Source organism: Periplaneta americana, chromosome 5 (genome assembly GCF_040183065.1).
Source record: "Periplaneta americana isolate PAMFEO1 chromosome 5, P.americana_PAMFEO1_priV1, whole genome shotgun sequence".
Classification (NCBI taxonomy): domain Eukaryota; kingdom Metazoa; phylum Arthropoda; class Insecta; order Blattodea; family Blattidae; genus Periplaneta; species Periplaneta americana.
In genome coordinates, this window is record NC_091121.1 from 56782983 (window position 1) to 56806059 (window position 23077).

The 23077-nt window shown below is 34.9% G+C and overlaps 1 protein-coding gene across 1 annotated transcript in view; it reads right to left on the reverse strand.

The window, feature by feature from the left end:
* LOC138699648 (protein takeout-like) overlaps window positions 1–23077 on the reverse strand; it is a 37110-nt gene that overhangs the window by 8285 nt on the left and 5748 nt on the right. Inside the window, exons 2-3 of the mRNA XM_069825688.1 lie at window positions 4407–4499; window positions 2261–2396 (exon numbers count right to left, since the gene is read on the reverse strand). Of these exons, the coding sequence (XP_069681789.1) occupies window positions 2261–2396; window positions 4407–4499 (229 nt within the window). The remainder of the gene's footprint in view (window positions 1–2260; window positions 2397–4406; window positions 4500–23077) is intronic.

The window sequence follows — 23077 nt, forward strand, 5'->3', positions numbered from 1 at the left end:
GTTGAATACACCATGTAGGCCTAAATCAACGAGTTCCACTTCTATTACGCACACGTCCAATATAACATCAATTGAACCACCAATCACATTCAAATTTGAAAACTGTACATTCAATAATTATTCCTTTTAAAATTATTCATATTTATTTTTTATGTCATCGTTATGAATTAAAACTTTTCTAACACTTGTGTATATTAGTTAGGTTATGTTATAGCTTCTGCTATATTATATTATGGATAGTCACGTATCAGAGATTGTTTAATATTAAGATTTATTGAAAATCTTCTGTCAAGTGACGTTGATTACTGGGATTCGGATAACTGAAGTGGAATGTTGCATTTTAATAAAAATGAAACTGAATCAACAAAGCCTTCTTGACTAGTAACATTGCCATCGTGTATAATAGATCGAGAACTTCTCGACGAGAAGGCATTGCTCACTACTGCCATCTAGCATGCATCTAGCGTAATATTTGTAATGTTGAAATGGTACAATAATACATTTGAAGACAGTGTTATTTTCGTAAGTCAATTAATATTTTATTGTATTGGAGTACTTCGTTACTTCTAATCTTTATATACTTTCTCCTAATCATGTAATAGTCAATTAAATCCCACTCGAGTTTTGATTTTCTCTAGATAAATCAAAACGTCTAGTGAGATTACTGTTGATAAATCAAAAGACTTAATTTTGTACCAAATGTTTCCACGAAAAACTACATATTATTTACTGTCGAGATAAAAAAATTAAAATATATTATTTTTCCTGTTTATCGTGCAAATCAAGATTTTTGTTAAGAAAATACTGGATGTTCATTTCAAAGTGTATCGTGACGTCACTGTCAGCGATTTGAAGCGAGTTTCAGCTTTTATGTCAGAGAAGTTGCCTATTAATCAATATGTTCAATCTCAACTTGAGAAAGTGTATGGTATAACTTGAACGTCGTAGCAACAGATGGCGGTCTGTAAAGTCTGTGTGCCACCAGAACCTTTTTCTAACTGTGTTTTGTGCGGGAAAGTCGTACGCAGAGTATTTGTTATCATCGGTAGCGTATGGCAACATTCCACAATACAAATCAAATGCTCCTTCTCCATGTTGACCGTCGAAGTTAATGTCAACAAATACGTAAGTTAATCGTCTTAACCCTCTCCACATATCCCGACAGTAAGAACAAAAATCACCTCAGTACGTGTTTCCAAACAGTTCACATTCCTGCCACTACAGGCGTTACCGTACGTATCGGTAAGTGCTCTTCAGAATGAACGCCGTACTTGCTAGGCAACTTCTCTTGCACATAGGTAATACGCCTCTGCAGAAGTGTAGGAAGATTGAATTTTCTAGGCTCATTGACTAGCCACATGACGGCATACAGCGAGCCATGACACACTTTGAACTGAACACGCAGTATAAAATTCTAACAAACTTTCCTTGAAAAAAACATTGTCACAGATGAACTATATTTAACACTAAACGTGTACATATCTCTAATCATAACTAAAAATCACGAATGCTACTCATGGCAGGTGTCGGACTTGGACAGTCGTGTATGGCACACAACGGGTCTGAACAAATCTGGCTTGGCTTGGCTTGGTTTTACAAGTTCAGTAATCTAGACAAATTTCAGAATGTGGAACTTGCAGAGAGACTCAAGTTTCGAGGCAACAGAAGATGACATACGCAATAATGTCGCGTATTCACAGAAATTGGTTTATATCGGAATAAGTCAACTCTTCTATGAACAATAGTATATTATGATACAATCGAGGATAAGTTTGAAAAACGAACAGAGCGAGTTTTCAGTTTCCGAGATTTTGTAATGCACCTCACAAACGTGTATTGTAATTACATTTTTTGCACTATCATATTTTTAAAATTGCAAATACATTATATTTTGCATTGAAAATTTAGAGCAATATTCTTCCAAAGCTTTCGCAAAACTGCACTATAATGGTAACTACGTAACAATAAGTGCACTGTAATGGGTCTATTTCAGTATAGTTTTAAGTTATGAAGAATGGTTTCCCTAGCAACAAGTTTCTGTGTGGGAATTCTAACTTTCAAGACCTAACAGCAACAGCTGTAAATACAACAAAAAACATGGTCGTGCAAAAAAGTATATTTTATTTCTCTATAAAGCAATTTCTTAGAAAATTTATAGGGCTTTCCGTGACTTTTGAAGAGCTTTTTATACTGTAGCCTTTTCATAGGGAGATGTGAGAGTTTACCTGACTTATAAAAAAGGTTGAACTGGTAACTGTACCTGATGTGTTTCAGATCGACATCCCTCGCACCCTCGATTGTGAAGTTAATCGCTTTGATGGTGATCCCCGATTCCTTCACCATCACCTCCTCCACGTACATTGGGTCCAGAGGTGGAAATCCATACTTCCGATCACCTGGAATGTTTCATTATTCTTCCATACTACACAATATATAGCGGGTCCTATTAATATCAAAATAACAACAATTACACTAATACAAGGTGGATCAAAAATCGCTTTCCCCAATATTCGTTCTTATGTTTCATATTTGCACACATACTAAATGATAATCAATTTGGTTTCAGAAAAAATTTGTGCACTGATGATGCTATTATGGCAGTTACTTCAAAAATACTTCAACAATTAGATGTAGGAAATAAATGTCTAGGAATTTTTCTAGACTTACAAAAAGCTTTCGATACAGTCAATCACAATATACTTTTGAATAAAATGGATAGATTGGGAATTAATGGAATGGCTTTAAAATTATTTAAATCTTACTTAAGTAACAGAACTCAAGCAACTAAAATAAATTATCACCTTAGTGAATCACGTAACATTGATATAGGTGTACCTCAGGGGACGATTTTAGGTCCTGTTTTGTTTTTAATATATATCAACGATTTACCTAAAATTGACATTAAGAAATATTCTGGTACTCTGTATTCTTATGCTGATGATACTGCGGTTATATTTAGCGGTTCGAGTTGGAATGAAACTTATCAAAATTCTAACAGTGGTATTAACATTATTAAAGAATGGCTGGATGCTCACTTAATTTCTTTGAACGTTTCTAAACTAAAATTAATACCATTTTCATTAACATCACATGGCTTTGAGCAACTAAAAATGAATAATAACAGAAGTATAACAATACATGATTGTAACCTACCTACTTGCTCATGTAACGCTTTGAGTATATCCTCACAAGTTAAATATTTAGGCATTATTATTGACCAACATTTAAAATGGGACAAGCATATCTCCTTCCTGTGTAACAGATTGCGTAAAACAAACCACAAATTTTCCATTCTACGCTCTTATTTACCTGTTTATGTTCTGCGTACTGTGTACTTAGCTCTGTTTCAATCAATAATTCAGTATGGTATTTTAGGTTGGGGAGGAATGGCAAAATCGACTCTCCATCCTTTAAATTTGCTCCAAAAAGGAATTATCAAAATTTGTCTATATAAACCTTTTGATTACCCAACAAAATTAATTTTTCAGGAATTTGGTGTATCAAATCTAAAACAAATTTATAAACAAACATTGCTGATTTACTTCCATAAAAACCACAATAAATTTAAATTTGATCCTCTCGAATACCGTACGAGACAAAATTACAGTTTATTTCTAAATACTCCCAAATGCCACACAACTTCTGGATTAAAACACAGCAGACGTTTTGGACCCAAAATATATAATGAAATAATTAGAGCTTACCCTGACCTAAGTACACTTAACACACATAGATTTAAGAAACAAATCAAATTAATTATTTAATTATTTAAGCTAATTGAGTTAAAAATTGATACTCTAATATTTATGTATTTTTGTATTTTTTATTTGTATATAAACCCTATTATTACATGCTGTATTATTTTACCATTTATTAATGTTATTGTGCTCAATGAACTCTCTTAATTTTGTGATATATTTTGTATAACTGATCTGAACTGCGTCCGAGCACGAGCTTCTGCTCTTTCGGGCTGCAATGCCTAATGTAGCTCAAGTGTAAAGAATTAAATAAATAAATAAATAAATAAATAAATAAATAAATAAATAAATAAATAAAATAAATAAATACAGTGTGTTCCATTTATCTTGTGCACCTATTATAACTTATTTTGTTTGGTTAGGTATTGGAATTTTTGTTTTTGAGCGTTATGTTAGAGCGAGGGGCTAACATGAATGTGGAGATTTGATGCATGTAACTACAGTATGGTACAAGATACACGTGACGTCATCAATTTTTCAAATAGCATTACCTACTTTAATCATGTTACATTGATTACACACATTAAGACGAGTTCAAAAATGTATCACAATATCTCTAGCTCTAGCGCACACTGGCTGACCTTGGGATCGTAGTAGTAGCATGCTTTGATGTGAAAACATCTCTAGGGGAGAATATCTCCAACTTACCATTCAGCAGTTTTGGGATCGCCTCCTTGCCATGCTTCAGCGCGCATTGGTTGAAGTTGGGGTCGTTGTAACTACATGCCTTGATGTAGCTCGCTGAAACAATGAAGAGCTGGGATGCAGTATTACGCGTACATATCCAGAAACAAAATTTGTGCCACCTGAATTTTCCAAGTTCCAGTTATAACATACTGCGCATGGCCAGTGCTTACTAGTATGCAGTACAGCAGAACCCCGATTATCCGTCACCCTATTAACCGATCGACGGATTATCCGACTGTCTTTCTATCACTTTTTTCTTTCTTTCTTTTTTACTGCCGAAAGAAACATGTAAAAAACTTAGTACTATACCTCCTATTAGTACCTATTTTCTCTAGTGTATATTTTATTACAAGCCTTTACCCTTACATAGTACCAGTGGCGGTCAGCGAGGCATTCTGGTGGTGGTGCCAAAAATGAAAATAGGTTGTACGCAAATCACCATAGTGAAAGTAATAATCACAGCTCACGTTTACATTATGTTAAATAAAACACATTAATTAAACCAGCTCTTTTACAAGGTGTGCAGTTAATAATGCATTTAGTAACAATTATAATAACATTTCCAAAACTAATAACGAAATTTACAGATACAGATAATGATTTTTATTGGGTTGTTTTACGACGCTGTATCAACATCTAGGTTATTTAGCGTCTGAATGAAATGAAGATGATAATGCCGGTGAAATGAATCCGGGATCCAGCACCGAAAGTTACCCAGAATTTGCTCGTATTTGGTTGAGGGAAAACCCCGGAAAAAACCTCAACCAGGTAACTTGTCCCGACCGGGATTCGAACCCGGGCCACAGGTGTGGACACAGATAATGAAAAATTTTCACAGTATTGATAGTCAAATACAAATAACTTTTGTAACTAGTAAAATTACTGGCAAAACACACGAGATAAACAATGATATAGATAATAAATGAACACGTTTGCATTTTATTTAACAGGCCGATGAATCCAAGGCAGCAGCCTGAATAACACATGTTCATGTCCTGCACAGATCTCATGTATCGTTAATAAAAGCATCAATACTAGCAACAGTGTAGCGATATTTAGTTGCCGTGAAATAAAAATATTACACAACTTTAACAAATAGTGTTACATAATATGAAAAAAAAATAACTTTCTAAAAAGAACCATGACTATCTCTGCATTTAATATAGTTAAATGGATAATAATTTACACATTCCAATCCAAGTTGTGTGCATTAGTTTTGAATTGGCAACATTACATTAAGATTTGGCGCGGAAATTTAACTTGTGTTTTCGTGCAATTCTGCGCTTGATGGTTCCCTGCCTAACGTCTCCAACAACCCTGCCATCTAGCGAAATTTTTGTATTACTACATTCTAGCGGGCGGAATGTTAACTACTGAGTCAAATTGAAATCGGCTCAAAGTCTGCCATAAGAAACGCATATGAACTAGAATCATTAGTCTTTTGTACAGTGTTATATGGACGCAGACAGCGCCATACCGAACTGGCTCCAACGTTCGGAGAAACGCTGCAAGAGTGCGTCCCGATCTGTGCGCTCGCTCGTTCAGATGAAATACGAATAAAATGTGTATAAATAAACAATTAAAACTACTTGTTAGGATATTATTTTCTGTTTCTTTCATTGGTGGTGCCATGGCACACTGGCACTATCCCAAAAGCCGCCCCTGCATAGTACTATTGCCAGCAATAGGAACAGTTACTTGAAGGTGTTTTTCCCAACTTGTAAAATAGTCACTGCCTTTTTTCAAAGAAACAGTCCCAAGAACTTCCGCACAATATATAGAAAACCTGTACAGCTTTCAGTCCTTGTCCTACTGTTTGAGTGCCCGTACCTTATAACTTCTATGCAAGATATCTTCCACGGGTGTTAAAAGTGTTTACTAAGTATCGAAATAAAAATGCAAATAATTGAGAGGTTTGGAAAAAGAGAAACTACGGCCGATTTGGCATCAGAATACGTGATTGGCGTTGCAACTTTGCGCGATTTAATGCAAAATAAGGATAAAGTGTATAACGTAACTTATGTAGATCTACAACAGGAGACTGTTACCTATCCTTCCGCAAACAACCATCGCAAGGAATTTCCTTGGTCCTTATAAACCCGTCATTGACAAGCAGAATTAGATTAGTGAACTTCTGATCCACTATATAGCATGTTAAACACAGCACCACGGATTAAATTATGAGACTTTAGTATGCACTTACAAAAATATTTCATGGTACGGGTTATCCGATTTCTTCGATTAACCGTCCAGTCCACCTCCTTTATTACTACGGATAATAGAGGTTCTACTGTATATTATAACTGAAACTTAGAAAATTCAGGTGGCCCAAATGAATATGTGATACAACATAAAATCATCTGCTGTAATTGATATATTTAAAAGAGCAACGCGATTCAAATCTCTTTTAACAGAGGTCTCCAAAACGCGTGTAGTCGTTCGTGATCCCGATGCTGCCCGCCGAACACAGTGTGCTATAGAGAAGGGGGAGAGACTTTTACCTCAACAGATAGGAGAGGTCAGTGAGGGATTGCGGCAACGATCTGCTTACGTTTACAAATAATAACATCAAAAGGATAACAAAATATCATACGTTTGTACATTATTTTGACATACGGTACTATGAAGCTTCTACTAAGACTGGGGAATATTCAATAATGGAATAATTCATTTCGCATTACATCTAGAAGACATTCTGTATGCACGATTTACAAATGCTCATTCTGTAAAGGGCTTCATTGATTTTCCAATATTCCAAGTTAGAACATAGCTAGCAAGAAGTTTTCTTGTTTAAGACTCAGGATACTTGTGTGATTTGTGTTTGTATTCTCTTGTTTCAAATTTATCAACATATTTGTATGTATTTCACCTAAAATGAAACGAAAAACTATAAGTATGTCTTGCGAAACTGAGTGTAAACGTATCGTAATATACTGATTATTCTGTATAACCAACAGTTATACAGACGTCCCAAAATAAATTATTTTCACACGTCCAGCATACCAGTAATTGTATGATATTCCTTGTGAAGAATCGAATAGTGTCGTCGCATGTTGAATTTTAAGATTTTTTGAACAAATTAAACATTTCATATTCTCCCCACTAACACGAAAATATATTTATCTTCCCTTTAATCCTTGAATGTACTACGGCCATGATTAGAAGACATTGTGAAACGGTCGAACACTCCGACCAACACAATGATAATGGCAGTCCACCACTGCTCTTCGTCTGCGCATAAACACTGAGTACAGTACAGGTGGAGATGAGTGAGGCGAAGCGCATTCATTACGTACTGGCTTCGGTTCCGTTCAGGGGCTTACTCGCGAGTACGCTTTTGGAGACGTCTGTCTTTTAATATACCGATGGCTGAGAACCAGAGTGTTCTAAGTCCAAATTTTTATAAGAAAGAAATCTGTGTTTCATTGTGTTCTATGTCCATGTCGAACAAAATTGTAATATTTCTCTTTATAAGGTTGCTATGAAGCTACTCCGAATTGTTTCATGATGCTTTGAATGTCAGGAGCTTAAAATAGCTCTCCTGGAAAAAACAAATTAGTAAAATGGTCTTGGAACAGTCTGATTCTGAGCCATCGATACGTAAATACGTGTGAACATTATTCTCGGCCTGATGTGACTAAACTGGCATGCTGTTGCAAGATTTAATCAGTTAAAATATAATTTATGATGCCAACTAACTTATACCGTGTTTATTAGAAATCACCAACGTTTGCGGGAACAGACCGTCTGCAACCAAACTTCAAAAGGATGGCCTTGAGTTCGATTCTAGCTGGTTGCACTGACTAACGTACCTAGGCTTGTAACTACAAAATGGAATGTTTCCGGACATAGATTCCTATATAAAAGTTGTTCATAATTGTCTTCTCTATCATCCCTAAGAGTTTGTAATATAGTCACTGAATCACCCTGTATGTTGAAAAGAGGTACAATAAGATATATTAAGTCCACACCTGTGGAGTAACGGTCAGCGCGTCTGGCTGCGAAACCAGGTGGCCCGGGTTCGAATCCCGGTCGGGGCAAGTTACCTGGTTGAGGTTTTTCCGAGGTTTTCCCTCAAACCAATACGAGCAAATGCTGGGTAACTTTCGGTGCTGGACCCCGGACTCATTTCACCGGCATTATCACCTTCATATCATTCAGACGCTAAATAACCTGGATGTTGATACAGCGTCGTAAAATAACCCAATAAAAAAATAAAAAGATATATTAATCTATCCATTTTGTCAAGCAAATATCTGATAATAGGTTCCTCAGTTGTTGAAGAATATTAGATGCTTAAATCAATCACTTTTGGTGAGTATGCTACCGAGAGTTTATAGGTTTCATTTCTATTGGTTTGGTTTGGACTTGAGTGTCATTAATATTATTATAATTACTGCTATTTACTTTAATGGCAGATCGTTTAAAACTCAGTACTTTTTTTCTGAACTGGATAGCCTTCATAATTTTCTGTATGCTGACGTTTACAGTTTACACATATTAGTGAAGCTGTAGAATCTTACATTTAGCAGTTTCATGGCTTTGGACACATCTGACACACAGATGTGAAAGTAGTTTTTAAAACGACATTCTTGGCAGGTGGCGCATTGCAAAACAATCTTCTGGGTTTGTGTGGTTCTACTTTGACAACTGCTCCGTAGAGTCCAATGTTTTCATAGAAATTATTATCCCGAAGGGGCTTAAAATCAAGAAAGAACAAAGAGAATGGTGTTTTGGTTGCAGGATTATAGACAGGTAACATTTGCAATGGTTCAAAACCTTTGTCGATGAACTCTTTCATCATCAATTTTACACACACGTTATCCCTTAATTGCCTCTCCAAATTGTCAATCTTCATTTGAAAAGTATGAAACTGAGAAACACAAGGTTCAAGGTGCTATTATATTGTACCTCTATTTTTCCGGGCTTATGCTCTCAACATCTGTTATTAACAGTTATCAATTTCACTTTATTTCAATTATTCTCATTTATTATAGAATACCGAAGATTTAACTGCGTTATGCAGATGTTTTCGAAGTAGTTATTATTCCGTTAAGTACCTGTACTAATTTTATTGACCAATTTCTAATAGAACATCCAGAGAGAAATAATGACAAATTTCCATGCATAAAGTTATATCTAGAAACTCGTCAGAAAACAACAGGTCTTATAAATTTAAAAGTCATGTTGAGTTCAGATAAGTTTGTGAAATAATATCATATAAATTAGTTTTTATTTTTCAGTCAATCACTTATCATGTTATGATGGCAGAAATGGATTCTGTTACATCAAGATACAATGTTAATATACGTCACGAATATTTTCGACTTACTTTCAAGTCATCTTCAGGTGATAGTTTTCTAACAAACAAACATTTGAACTAAGTGAAAATATTATTTAAGCACATTTATAAAACACTAGTAAATAGTCTGACCATGCATACTTTACATAAAATGGTTGAATGGCATACATAGTCTTAAAATTAAAATTGACATACAGATAGAAAGCCTTCCAATGAACATAATTATAATACAATATACTGAGAGGCAAGCAGTGTGCCTGAATTATGAAATTAAAATCGTTTAAAATTATATATAAAATCGAAGACTAGGCTTGTTTTTATGACGTTCAATGTATTGGAAGACTGCATGAAGTGGATGTAAAGGAAATCTCGGTCTATTAGCCGTGGTGAGAGGCATTATATGAAAGATGTACAGTGGAGGTTTTCAGATGATGTGGCCTTCTCATCTTGGCGTTACATGGTAGACTCCACTTCATACAGTCTTCCAATACATTGAACGTCATAAAGAACAAGCCTAGTCTTCAGTTTTATATATAATAATTTTAAACGATTTTAATTTCATAATTCAGGCACACTGCATGCCTCTCAATATATTGTATTATAATTATGTTCATTGGAAGGCTTTCTATCTGTATACCATTTTAATTTTAAGACTATTTATGCCATTCAACCATTTTATGTAAAGTATGCATGGTCAGACCATTTACTAGTGTTTTATAAATGTGTTTAAATAATTTTTTCACCTAGTTCAAATGTTTATTTGTTAGAAAACTATCACCTGAAGATGACTTGAAAGTAAGCCGAAAATATTCGTGACATATATTAACATTGTATCTTGATGTAACAGAATCCATTTCTGCCATCTTAACATGATAAGTGATTGACTGAAAATAGAAAACTAATTTATATGATATTATAACAGGCCACCCCAATAGAATTCTACGCCACAGGAGCCATGATAGACCGAGAATGGACGAAGGAAAACTTTGAACTCAGGCATGTGATAACAAGACTGGCAGTCCACGGATTCCATCACCTTATCTGCAAGACAAGAACATACCACGACCCGAGTGACTCATGCGTGTGTACATTGTGCAGCAAGAAATGTGAACGCTATCATATTGAACTATGCGCCAAAAGAACAAAATCAATAAGCGAGTACGCAAAAACAAAAGTAAATTAATTGCAATCTAAATGGCCATTTGGCTGCAATAAATATATTATAACAGGTCTTATGGTGATTACACGCTTCATCTTCAAATTTTGGAAACAGAGGTCACGCGAACCAAAGAGCCGCGTTATAGACAAACGACATGGAAAACAAATGCGTGCAGCATTGCGCCGCACAGTGGTCTAAAATCCATATTTAGGAGGACAAATGCAGAAAAATGACATGTAAAAAAATGAAATTAAACCCTTAAATTATTTTTCCTATATAACTGAGTAACACTCAATTGATAATCTCAATCAGCGGAGGTGGCTGCATAGCGAGATAAGAAGCCGGTAACATGCCACATTTCGCCACCCAGCATTCTTACTCAGCAAGCGCCGCGAGTCTGCCGTTTTCCTTGTGCTGTAACTCTGTTGTAAGTGGTCGATTCCATTCATATTTCGTATCAACATGTCAAGTAGTTCTTTGGGTATGTAACACTGTTTGTTTTTGTTACATTTAATGTTATTATAGTATGTAAAAGTAGCATGAATGGACACGGACAAAATATAAATTTAACCATTGACTGCAGACTTTGCTAAGGTAGAGAAAAAAAACCCTTTGGTTCGTCCAAAAATGATTTTTTTTCACTTCCTCCACTATTTACCTCTATTTTAAATCTAGTCTTAAGGTGCGCAGATTTGCGGAAGTAATAATTTATGAGCACTATTCTTTCGAGGTGCAGTAGTGCAATTTTCCTCGGTTGCAGTTATTTCAATATCTGTGAACCGAATCTGCTTCCGCAGTATAATTCAGGGAATTCAAGATGACAGCTTGTTAATTCTGTATCAAATAAGCTTTCCGAGTGTCCAAAAAGTACAATAGTACCTAAAATGTTATATTCCCCCCCCCCCATAAGATTTTGTCTAAATGCATCCCCCTGTAAGGGGCACTTCTGCTCATACCAACGTAAACAGAGTTTGTATACAAAACAAATGTACTAAGTGTAACTACTGTATAAAATTTCATAAAAATCTGTTAGATAGGACAAAAGTTACTAATTTTGTCTAATTGCGCCCCCCTATAAGGGGTAGTTACACTTAGACCAACGTAATGAGAGCTTGTATACAAAACATACATGCTACCTGTAACTACTTTGTAAAATTTCATAAAAATTTGTTAAATAGGAGAAAAGTTACTAATTTTGTCTAATTGTGCCCCCGAAAAGGGGTAGTTCTCCTTAAACCAATGTAATCAGAACTTGTATACAAAACATATATTTTCCTTGTAACTGTTTTGTAAAATTTCGTACAAATCTATCAAATACGAGAAAAGTTACTAATTTTATTTAATTGCGCCCCCCTATAAGGGGTAGTTCCCCTTATACCAACGTAACGAGAGCTTGTATACAAAACATACATGCTACCTGTAACTACTTTGTAAAATTTCATAAAAATCTGTTAAATAGGAGAAAAGTTACTAATTTTGTCTAATTGCGTCCCCTGTATGGGGTAGTTCCCCTTATACGAGCGTAATCAGAGCTTATATACAAAACATATATGCTACTAGTAACTGCTTTGTAAAATTTCATAAAAATCTGTTAAATAGGAGAAAAGTTACTAATTTTGTCTAATTGCGCCCTCTGTATGGGGTAGTGCCCCTTATACGAACGTAATCAGAGCTTGTATACAAAACATATATGCTACTTGTAACTGCTTTGTAAAATTTCATAAAAATCTGTCAGATAGGAGAAAAGTTTATAATTTTGTCTAAATGCGCCCCCTATAAGGGGTAGTTCCCCTTATACCAACGTAACGAGAGCTTGCATACAAAACATATATGCTACCTGTAACTACTGTGTAAAATTTCATAAAAATCTGTTAGGTAGCTGAAAAGTTATTAATATGTCCCGCTAAATTTGCATTCTAGACCACTGTGCGCCGGCCAGATTTCATACTTGGTAAAAGACTCTTCAGCTCCTATGTTCAATGGAAAATTTTTAAATAGAATGCTTCTGTGTTCCTAACATTCAAGGCCGCAAACAATTAATTCGTTTCCGTATTAAACCTGTAGTAACAGAAATGTGATGTCCCTGGCCCTCGCCGCTGACTGGTCCTCTTCAGGGTCACCCGATCACGCAAGGGATTATCGACGTCACCAATGTGTTATATAAAGAGTTATCTGCAGGCGATGGAGGTCTCCGTGTGGACATGATATTCTTGTCCACTTTATAGTAATAATACTTACTTACTTACAAAAATGGCTTTTAAGGAACCCGAAGGTTCATTGCCGCCCTCACATAAGCCCGCCATTGGTCCCTATCCTGTGCAAGATTAATCCAGTCCCTATCATCATATCCCACCTCCCTCAAATCCATTTTAATATAATAATAATAATAATAATAATAATAATAATAATAATAATAATAATAATAATAATAATAATAATAATTTATTTTAGCTGGCAGAGTTAAGGCCGTAAGGCCTTCTCTTCCACTCAACCAGCAAAAAATATATATACATATGCATGAACTTACAAAGAATTCAACAATTTTATTTAGATGAGAGTTACATGTATACAATGGGCCATCACTTTCTCAGATACTGGAATGAATGTCCTTAGGAAGAAGGGAGTGGGAGAAATTTCCCTCCCGCCTCCCGAGTTCGTTCGACCCGATTAAAAAATTAAATAATAATAATAATAATAATAATAATAATAATAATAATAATAATAATAATAACAATAACAACATTCATTTATATAGTTATTTATTTATTTATTTATTTAATCTGATATAATATAATATTGTTTTATTTGGAGTTCAGTCTAATTGACATATCACAAATTCAAAATCAAGACATTTACACATGTAAATGATCATTGTGTATTATGAAAATTCAAGCAAACGTTTTCGCCCTTCGGGCATCAGGCATATTACATACAATATCTTGTACATTTTTTCATGTCTTTGTTGTGGAATGTGTACAAACTGATTAAACACAACCTTTATATAATAATGATGAAAATTTACTGATTGACTTATGATGATTAACGATCTAAAATTTAAAAATGCAGGTATAAAATTAATATATAATAAAATTGTGACTGAACTGTTGGTCTGATGTTTAAATTATAACATTATAAAATTTCAAACATGATAAAAACCATTTGATTCCTCTTTAAACTTCATAATAGCTTCCATTAGTTGGATCTTTTACTGCGAGCCTTGGCCTCAATGATTCTCACTCGTTTTTATGATGAAATCATTCTGAAATATATATTAATTATTATGTGAGCAATTTTTCAATGGAAAATCTTATATAAATAAAAAATATTATATTATATTATATTGTATTGTATTGTATTGTATTGTACTGTATTGTATTGTATTATATTATATTATATTATATTATTTTATATTATATTATATTGACTATCTGAATATATTTTTCATCATGCTTTCTAAGATTATTTAATCTGGCAGAGCTAAGGCCAGTAGGCCTTCTCTTCCGCCTTCGCCTGAGGATGGGACCTATCTCTGTTAGGACTGAGGCAGGATCGTCCACCTGTTAGCATTGGATTCACGAATACCTGTCGGGCTTGGATAATCATTGCATAGGGCGCAAAATGAGCGAAAGCAAACTTATGTGCAAGGATCCGTTCGGGGTAAGATTCTAGAAAAGTCAAGACAAGCCAAGCAAATTGTGTAGAAGATGGAATTCGGAAGACCGAAAAAAAAATTGGGAATTAATTATTGTGGATATTACACGCTCTGACACAATTTCGAGGGCGAGAAATATTCATTTGATGATCTCAACAGTATTGAAATAAAGGATTTGCCAGTACAGAAAACCAAGTTGTTACATGCTCGAGAGTTATTATTCTTAGAATATTTGCAGATATTATTAATTGTGTATTGCAAAAGTGTTTACAAATAAAAATTACTTGTTTTAATTGCTACAATTACAAGATTCATTCATTTTATTTTTGAAAGCTGCAATGAAAACAAGAAAAAAAAAGTGAAGGCCTTGTTACGAATTCACTTACCTAGTAATTATATTCACTTAGAAAACACATTCACTGAATGTTGCACACATTTGTTATACTGTCGCATGTCTATAGTTTGCGTGACGGCCTCTTCTGTCGCTAATTGTTTCTCTCTTCTTTGAAATTGGATTGTAAGTTACATAACTAACTTTTGAAATCATGCGAAAAGTAATTCTACTAATAACTTTGCGTGCAACCGAGGATCAAACAGAAACATCATATCTGACCAGCTACAGCAACTGATGGGACATCCCCAAAATATAGAATGGAATGGAATGGAATTTCTGGAGAGAGGGGCACTGCGACCCTTCACGTCTATTGAGCTAACCCTCAAACTAAGCGCATTTCCAAATTCACACCGGTTGACTACACTAAGGTTCGTTGCGTACCCAGATTTCGAGCAGGCAACCCAACTCGTCCCTAGGTCAGTCCCCTCTGTACGTCGTCAACCGGCGCACAGTGTGCAATTTTCCCGATCTAGGTGGACAAAAATCAAATTTCGACTGTTTAGTTATGCATAGGTGAATATGAATTCATGTCCTTTAATATTTCAAGAATGTTGTGAATAATAGATTTTACGATTTATCAGCCCAAAACTATATTTATAAGGGTATAAACTTTGAGTTCTTCCTAACACTTCTAGCTCCCGTAGAGAGAGAGGCTTACTATGTGGATGAAAAAGAGCGAATTGTTAGTGATTTATTGTGTTCTGAAATATGGAATTTGTTCATATAGGTACGTTCTTAATAATGTAACTTCAATTACAAGTTTATAAAATATTTTCCTTCTTATAATAGGGTTTAAATATTGCAATTGAAAAACTTATGTTTTTAAAGTTCTCCAAATATAATGTGAGTTTTAGTATAACCGGTCACGTCCGGTTACAACAATTCTTTTACCATTTAATACACCATAATTTAGAGTGTTGAATCCTTTTTTTTAAGTTTGTTCGTTCTTGCGCATTTATCAGTAATTAATTTTTTTCAGTGGTGGGGCATACGGTAACTATTCCATGTTTGGCTTAACAGCAGAAAAGAACCATTGACTAAGGAAGTTTTTAATCACCGTGAGAGTGTTTCAGGGCTACAATATTATTCACATGTTATGGAATATCAGTTTAAAAATATATCGGCACATTTTTATTTAACCTTAACAAACGCACAGTGAAACAGAACACAAGTCATTCGCTGGACAAAATTAATAACTTCTCTGCAGTCTAACGCATTGTTATGGAGGGAGTTATACCTGAAAGCTTGATTTGCATAATACACGTCACTGTTCGTTAACAGAAAGCCACAATTTAAGTCACACAGAGTTAGTGTGCACTCAACTTTGGTTGCTTGACATCTGTCAGCCCACTTTGAGGTCTGTGGATATAGAGGGAAAAACTGAATCGGTTTCTGGTAGAGTTCCCGGGTAGCTCAGATGGTAGAGCGTTGGTACGTTAAACCAAAGGTCCCGGGTTCGATACCCGGCCCCGGAACAATTTTTCCCTCAAAATTATTCGCATTGTTATGAAATTTTGTACGTGACTTACAGGTGGCACATATGATTTGTGTACAAACTCTGATTATGTTTGTACAAGAAAAACTACTACTTTATAGTAGGTGCATTTAGATAGAATTAATAACTTCTCTCCTATCTAAAAGATTTCTATGATACATTGTACGGACGTTACAGGTAGCATATATTTTTTGTGCACAAACTATATTTACGGTTCCATAAATGGAACTACTCCTTTCAGGGATGGAATTAAACAAAATTAATAAATTCTCTCCTAGCTAACAGATTTTTATTGAACTTTATACAGAAGTTTCAGGTGGAATACATTTCTTGTCTACAAAGCCTGATTATGTTTTCTACAAAGTCTGATTATGTTATCTTGAAAGTGTTTTGTGTGTGTCTTTATTGATTTATTAATTATTTATTTAGATACTAATTCTCCTTCGGTTGCTCATCTGGTTATTTTAGAGTTGGAATTAATCCTGATATTACACACGTGTAATGAATTTAAACACATTACGCGGTCTTATGCTTTCTGTAAAGAACTGTCTCTCACTTCATGATGCTTTGGAAACTCCGAAGAAAGTGGAGGAAAATGTAATAAGAATATCCTGGATTTTAGGTTAGAATGTAGGGATGTTTGGTGAAAAATCTCAATATTTCTAACATTACAATTTGAAAACTCCAAGGACAATTACAAACATTCTTGTCTACTATTGTGCAAAATTGCATGATTCTACCTTAAATATATTCAGACAAAAAGGTACATACAGTGCACCAATTTAACATGGCGGAGATAGGGACCTACCGATACCTACATCTCCCCTTAAATGCCTATTTTTTGTCGGAATAAACCAAAACTAGTTTTTTTTACCTTCAAATTTTATATAAAATATAACCGTTTGAAATCGGTTTCATGGGACTAAAATGCCTATTTTGTCTATTGTGGTGCATATAGACAAAATTAACAAATTCTCCCCTATATAACATATTTTTATGCAACTTTGTACAACTATTACGCCTACACGTAGCATACAGATGTAAACAGAATTTGTACATAAAAATATATGCTACTCGTAACTCCTGTACAAAGTTTCATAAAATCTGTTATTTAGGAAAGAAGTTAATCTTGTGTAAATTCACCCCCCCCCCGTGAAGGGGTACTTTTTCTTTTGGAACTGTTAGTATACACAAAAAAATATATTCTATCTGTAACTTCCGTATAATTTTTCATAAAAATCTGTTAGATATGAGCGAAGTTAATATTTTTGTCTAAAACCATCCCGCATAAAGGGGTAGTTTCTCTTACACAATCGTAGTCAGAGTTTGCACACAAAGAATATGTGCTATCTATAAGGTTTGCACAAAGTTTCATAAAAATCCGTTAGAACGCAGAGAAGTTATGAATTTTGTCCAGCTAGATTTGCATTATTGCACACCGTGCGGCGTTCGAAATATTATAACGAAATGGAGAAATGTTGACAGAATTATGTAGATGCTTAATATGGGGAAATGGAAGAACCCCGAGAAAAGACTACAACTGCGACCTTGTACGCCACAAGTGTCGCTATGGAATTTTCAATGAAAAATCTCTGGCCTGACCGAACGGCATGCGTGATAGGCTGAAGGTCTGCCTACTCAGTCACCGCAGGGGTTTCTCAAATATCGACTTAAGTTGTCATGGAAAAAATTGTCTTCTTCTACTTCCGCTTAAATTAGGATTCAATCCTGTTATGTTTCAATCGGTGCTATTGTGTTCGGAGGCAGGTGACCAGCTTTCCTGCCAACGTTTCAAAGGTCGTCCCTGAAGTTTAGGTGTGTCTGGTTTTGCTGTCATTGAGAGTTTTGGTAAACGATCGTCCGACATCCTCAATATGTGGTCTCTCCATCCTTTTCTTCTCGCTTTGACCTATTTTACTATGTTCTGTACATCACATATATTTCTAATTTCCTCAATTGGTTTCCTGTCTTGTAAGCTGTATCCTGTGACATAGCTGGCGATAGCGTTTTTGGCATGTGTCCTAGAGTATAATGTGCAGTTTGTGAGCAAGTTGCTAGTGCAGCTGAGAATGGTACCACTTCCTATAAACGTCACATCAGCCATTTGCCAAAAACATTTGTCAGACTTACTGCGGCAAAGGTAAAACACTTGTACTTAACGTTCCCATTACTTATTTCACACGACAAAAACGGTGATGCTACTTCTTAAAGTTCTCATTTCTATAGTTGCCAGCATTTGTTCAGTCTTCTTCGTTTCAGCTCTCGTTTCAGTAGCATAAGTAAGAATGGGACTAACACATGTTTTATAGATCCTAGTTTTATTTTCAATGTTCACATGTTTGTTCCTCCAAATGATGTCCTTCAAAAAACCTGCCATAGTTGATGCCTTTATTGTCTGTTCTCTGAATTCTTCTATTAAATTTTATTACTTGTAATTTTTGATCCCACATAGTTGAATGAATAACTTGTTCTATACTTTTATTATATATCGCTAGTTTGCAATGGAAAAAATCATGTAGAAAATATCAGTAAAAAAGGCACTTGAAAAGACTAACTGTTGTCAAATGAGGCTATTCTAGAACCCTAAATACAACATAAAATGTAGGCCTATACATAAAAGCTATTTCTCACAGCACCAAGAATGATGGGAAAACTGGAAAGAGTACAAAATTACGCTATGCGAATAAAAGTAGTGGTCAAATCCACTTCAAAAGAATCCATGAAGGCAGTAACTCGAAATCACCCATTATCTTAACACTTCAAGCAAATGCAATTCTGCAATACCAAACTCCAGTCAGACTTCCAGAAAACACATAGAGAAACAAACAGGTGCAAGAAAATTCAACATTCAAATCAATTTTCTTGAAAGTGTTTTGTGTGTGTCTTTATTGATTTATTAATTATTTATTTAGATACTAATTCTCGTTCGGTTGCTCATCTGGTTATTTCAGAGTTGCAATTAATCCTGATATTACATACGTGTAATGAATTTAAATATATTACGCCATCTTATGCTTTCTGTAAAGAACTGTCTTTCACTTCATGATGCTTTGGAAACTCCGAAGAAAGTGGAGGAAAATGTAATGAGTATATCCTGGATTTTAGGTTAGAATGTAGGCATGTTTGGTGAAAAATCTCAATATTTCTAACATTATAATCTGAAAAATCCAAGGACGATCAAAAACATTCTTTTCTACTATTGTGCAAAATTGCATGATTCTACCTTAAATACATTCAGAGAAAAAAGTACATAAAGTGCACCAATTTAACATGGCGGAGACAGGGACCTACCGATACCTACATTCTCCCCTTAAATGTCTATTTTTTGTCGGAATAAACCAAAACTAGTTTTTTTTACCTTCAAATTTTATATAAAATATAACCGTTTGAAATCGGTTTCATGGGACTAAAATGCCTATTTTGTCTATTGAGACCTATTTTTAAGGTTTTAGAGCCTAAAAATGTGTATATTTATATTTGTTACGTATATAGAACATTTTTGCATTTTTCGTGTAGTAGTGAAAGAGAAAGTTTTAAATGTCATGGTGTGGGTGTGGTTCAAATATCCTGTAACTGTTTGGTTGTAGGAATGAAGAAATTCCTGGAAGGTGTCTGGTTTTGTTAAGCACTTGTGATGGATCGGGAGAATGTAGTTCTCCCTAAAGAAATTAGCACGGCAAATGTTGCTAGATAGAAATATGCATCTATTGCTTCGGTATCATTGGAAAGAAAAGGCAAAGTTTCACAACAAAAAAATAAGTAAAAGCGTTATGTACTACAACGCCAATTATGAATAATGTGTTAATTGTAAATTCATTGGTAAATTAATTAATTTAATTATTATAATATGAACACTTATGTATTAGCAGCTTTAGAGCAATAAGATCGATAAATTCATTAAAAATTACGTACCGTATTCATAGTTTAAGACTTAACAAAAATAAAGTTTCAAACCACAATATTTTTTACTGTTTTGTCACTGTATACCGTAATGCTTAATACTCAATAATTAATTACATTTTTATAGATAATATAGTTTGTGTGGATAGAAATTACATCTTAACTGTATGAAATTGTGTTTTTAGGTGTCTAAATCTATGTTTTAGTGTCTATTTTGATTAATTCAAGGTCTATTTAGGTGCTTAGAAGTTAGTTTTTAAGTGTCTAAAAATCCGAGGTCTAGTAATGAGTGCATATAAAAGGAAAGGAAAAATAGTTCAATGTAAATTAACCAGGTATTTTTTACAAATAGCTACTCCTAGCAAATTATGATTACAACAGAGCATAGATTATCCGAAACAATCGTTTGTGTGGATAGAAATTACATTTTAACTGTTTGAAATTGTGTTTTTAAGTGTCTAAATCTATGTTTTAGTGTCTAGTTTGATAAATTCAGGGCCTATTTTAGGTGCTCAAAAGTTAGTTTTTAAGTGCCTAAAAATCTGAGGTCTAGTAATGGGTGCACATGGAAGGAGAGGAAAATAGTTCTATGTATATTTAACCAGGTATTTTCTACAAATAGCTACGCCTAGCAACTTATGATTACAGTGGAGCATCGATTATGCGAAACAATTAGGGACGGGGGTGTTCCGATAACTGATTTTTCAGATAACCGATCATTTACGAAAACAAATTGTACCAGTGTCATAGAAGCAGCATGAAACAAAGAAACATTGATATTAAACACAAAACTGTATATACAGTATATACATGTATTTTGTATCACACGTCTTACAAATAACACAGAGAACTGCCTAGCCTAGTCTAACAAGTTCAAAATGGTCATTAAAGTAGGTAGTACAAAGTAGTTTAGTAAAAGAAGTTCAATTTTTTATTTTTGCTTCAGATCTGAGACGCGTTTTTTGCCGCTAAATCTCGCAAACAGCGCTAGCAAAACTTGTACATGGCGCGCGCGCAAATTTGAATTTGCGAAGTCGAACTCTTTCGGTTAACCGATGTTTCGGTTGATCGGTATTCGGATAATCGATGCTCTACTGTATATGCAGATATTATTCTGGGAAATAACTCGTTAACCTTAATACGCCTTGCCTACGATAGGGACTACTTATGCGGTTATGTATGAACTGCCCTGTGGTTTATGAACTTGGTTAGGCTTGAAAAATGTATTCAAAATTCTTAAAATTTGTTGAAATGTAATTATCTTATTCTGAAAATAGTTTTCACAATCTTCTTGTAGTAACTAGCATCCCGTGTAACTGAACGCATTTGTTTTAACATATGTTGCAATCTTGCTGCCGTACCAAGAAATCAGTTCAGATCCTGAACAACAGCTGCCAATCTGACGCAAAACGAAACTCCATGCACGAATAAAACGTTGGATTGATCAAATATGGAAGGAATCATAAGTATTTTGACTTATTATTTGAAAAGAAAAACGTCAGGAACAATAATTACTTACGCAGTTTCTCGGCTTCTGTGCTGAAGAAAACTAAACACGCTATGAAAAGTGTCGACAACTCGCCCATGCCGATACGATACATTACTAGCTATGTCAACACGGAATTGTCTTGTTCCTTGTGTGGTGGAGCGATCTGAGGAAGAACGATGTTGCGAAATCCCATATTAGCCTAAGTGCAGAAATCGGAAGGACCAACTGCAAACACGCAAATATGCAGACATGCGTGGGAACTGCGCTCCATTGTATATTTTCGCTACAAAAATCATTCTGCAACGAATATGGAACAATGGTGTTCTAAAAAGGCAGAAGAAACAGACGTAGAAGGATACAATCTTTCACGTGGTCAATTGTCTACCACAAATCTGAAAAAATCTGCCGGCACAGTGGGTCGAATTACGAATGTGCCTTGACAAAAGTATTTTTCTTCAGCATCAAAAAATTATTATTTATTCCTTCTATATTATTCACAAGTAACCTGTTCCTAAATTCCCTGCACTAGAAAAGCATCTCAGTGCAATATTGCCCGAAGAGGTGAAACTCAGACGGTGCGAGGACTGGGCTGTAGGGTGGGTGACTGCCACCTCAATACCCCTGACATTGGGTGATATTGCAGCGGCTACTGGTCGACGGAACGTGCTTCATCAGTAACATTTATTCGGTCCTCTTCGAAGAACCTGCACCACCTGGAGATGTTGCTACGGTTCAGACAATCAGCACCATACACCTCCAACATTTTCCTGTGGATTTCACTCGGACGTGTTTGTTTTGCTAAAAAAAAACGGACTACATCTTGCTGCTTTTCACAAGTATTCAATTCTAGCAAACGTTCCATCTTTACTCAGTAGTTACCGCTCGTTCCGCCAGGGTGACATCTAATCTAGCCATTGCTGTCTGTACCGTAAGATTCAAGCTAACCATCTGCCAACTTTGAACATCCTAACCAAAATAGTATACCGTAAAGAAATTGTTGTGCGTTACTTTCCGATCCTCTCCAGTACTTTCTCTCAAAATATGGAATACTTCTTTTTAACACTCTGTACTTATAAGTAGGTTTAGACCTACTTGTCCGCGTTGCAACTTAAATTGCCTGCAATATTGTACAAGAAATGTTGAGTTGCTGGAAGCAAAAAACCGTGCAACATGACAAATTTCATAGGTATGTCACTTGCATTTTGCACAATTTTTAAGTCGTATGAAGTTAAAAGAATGAC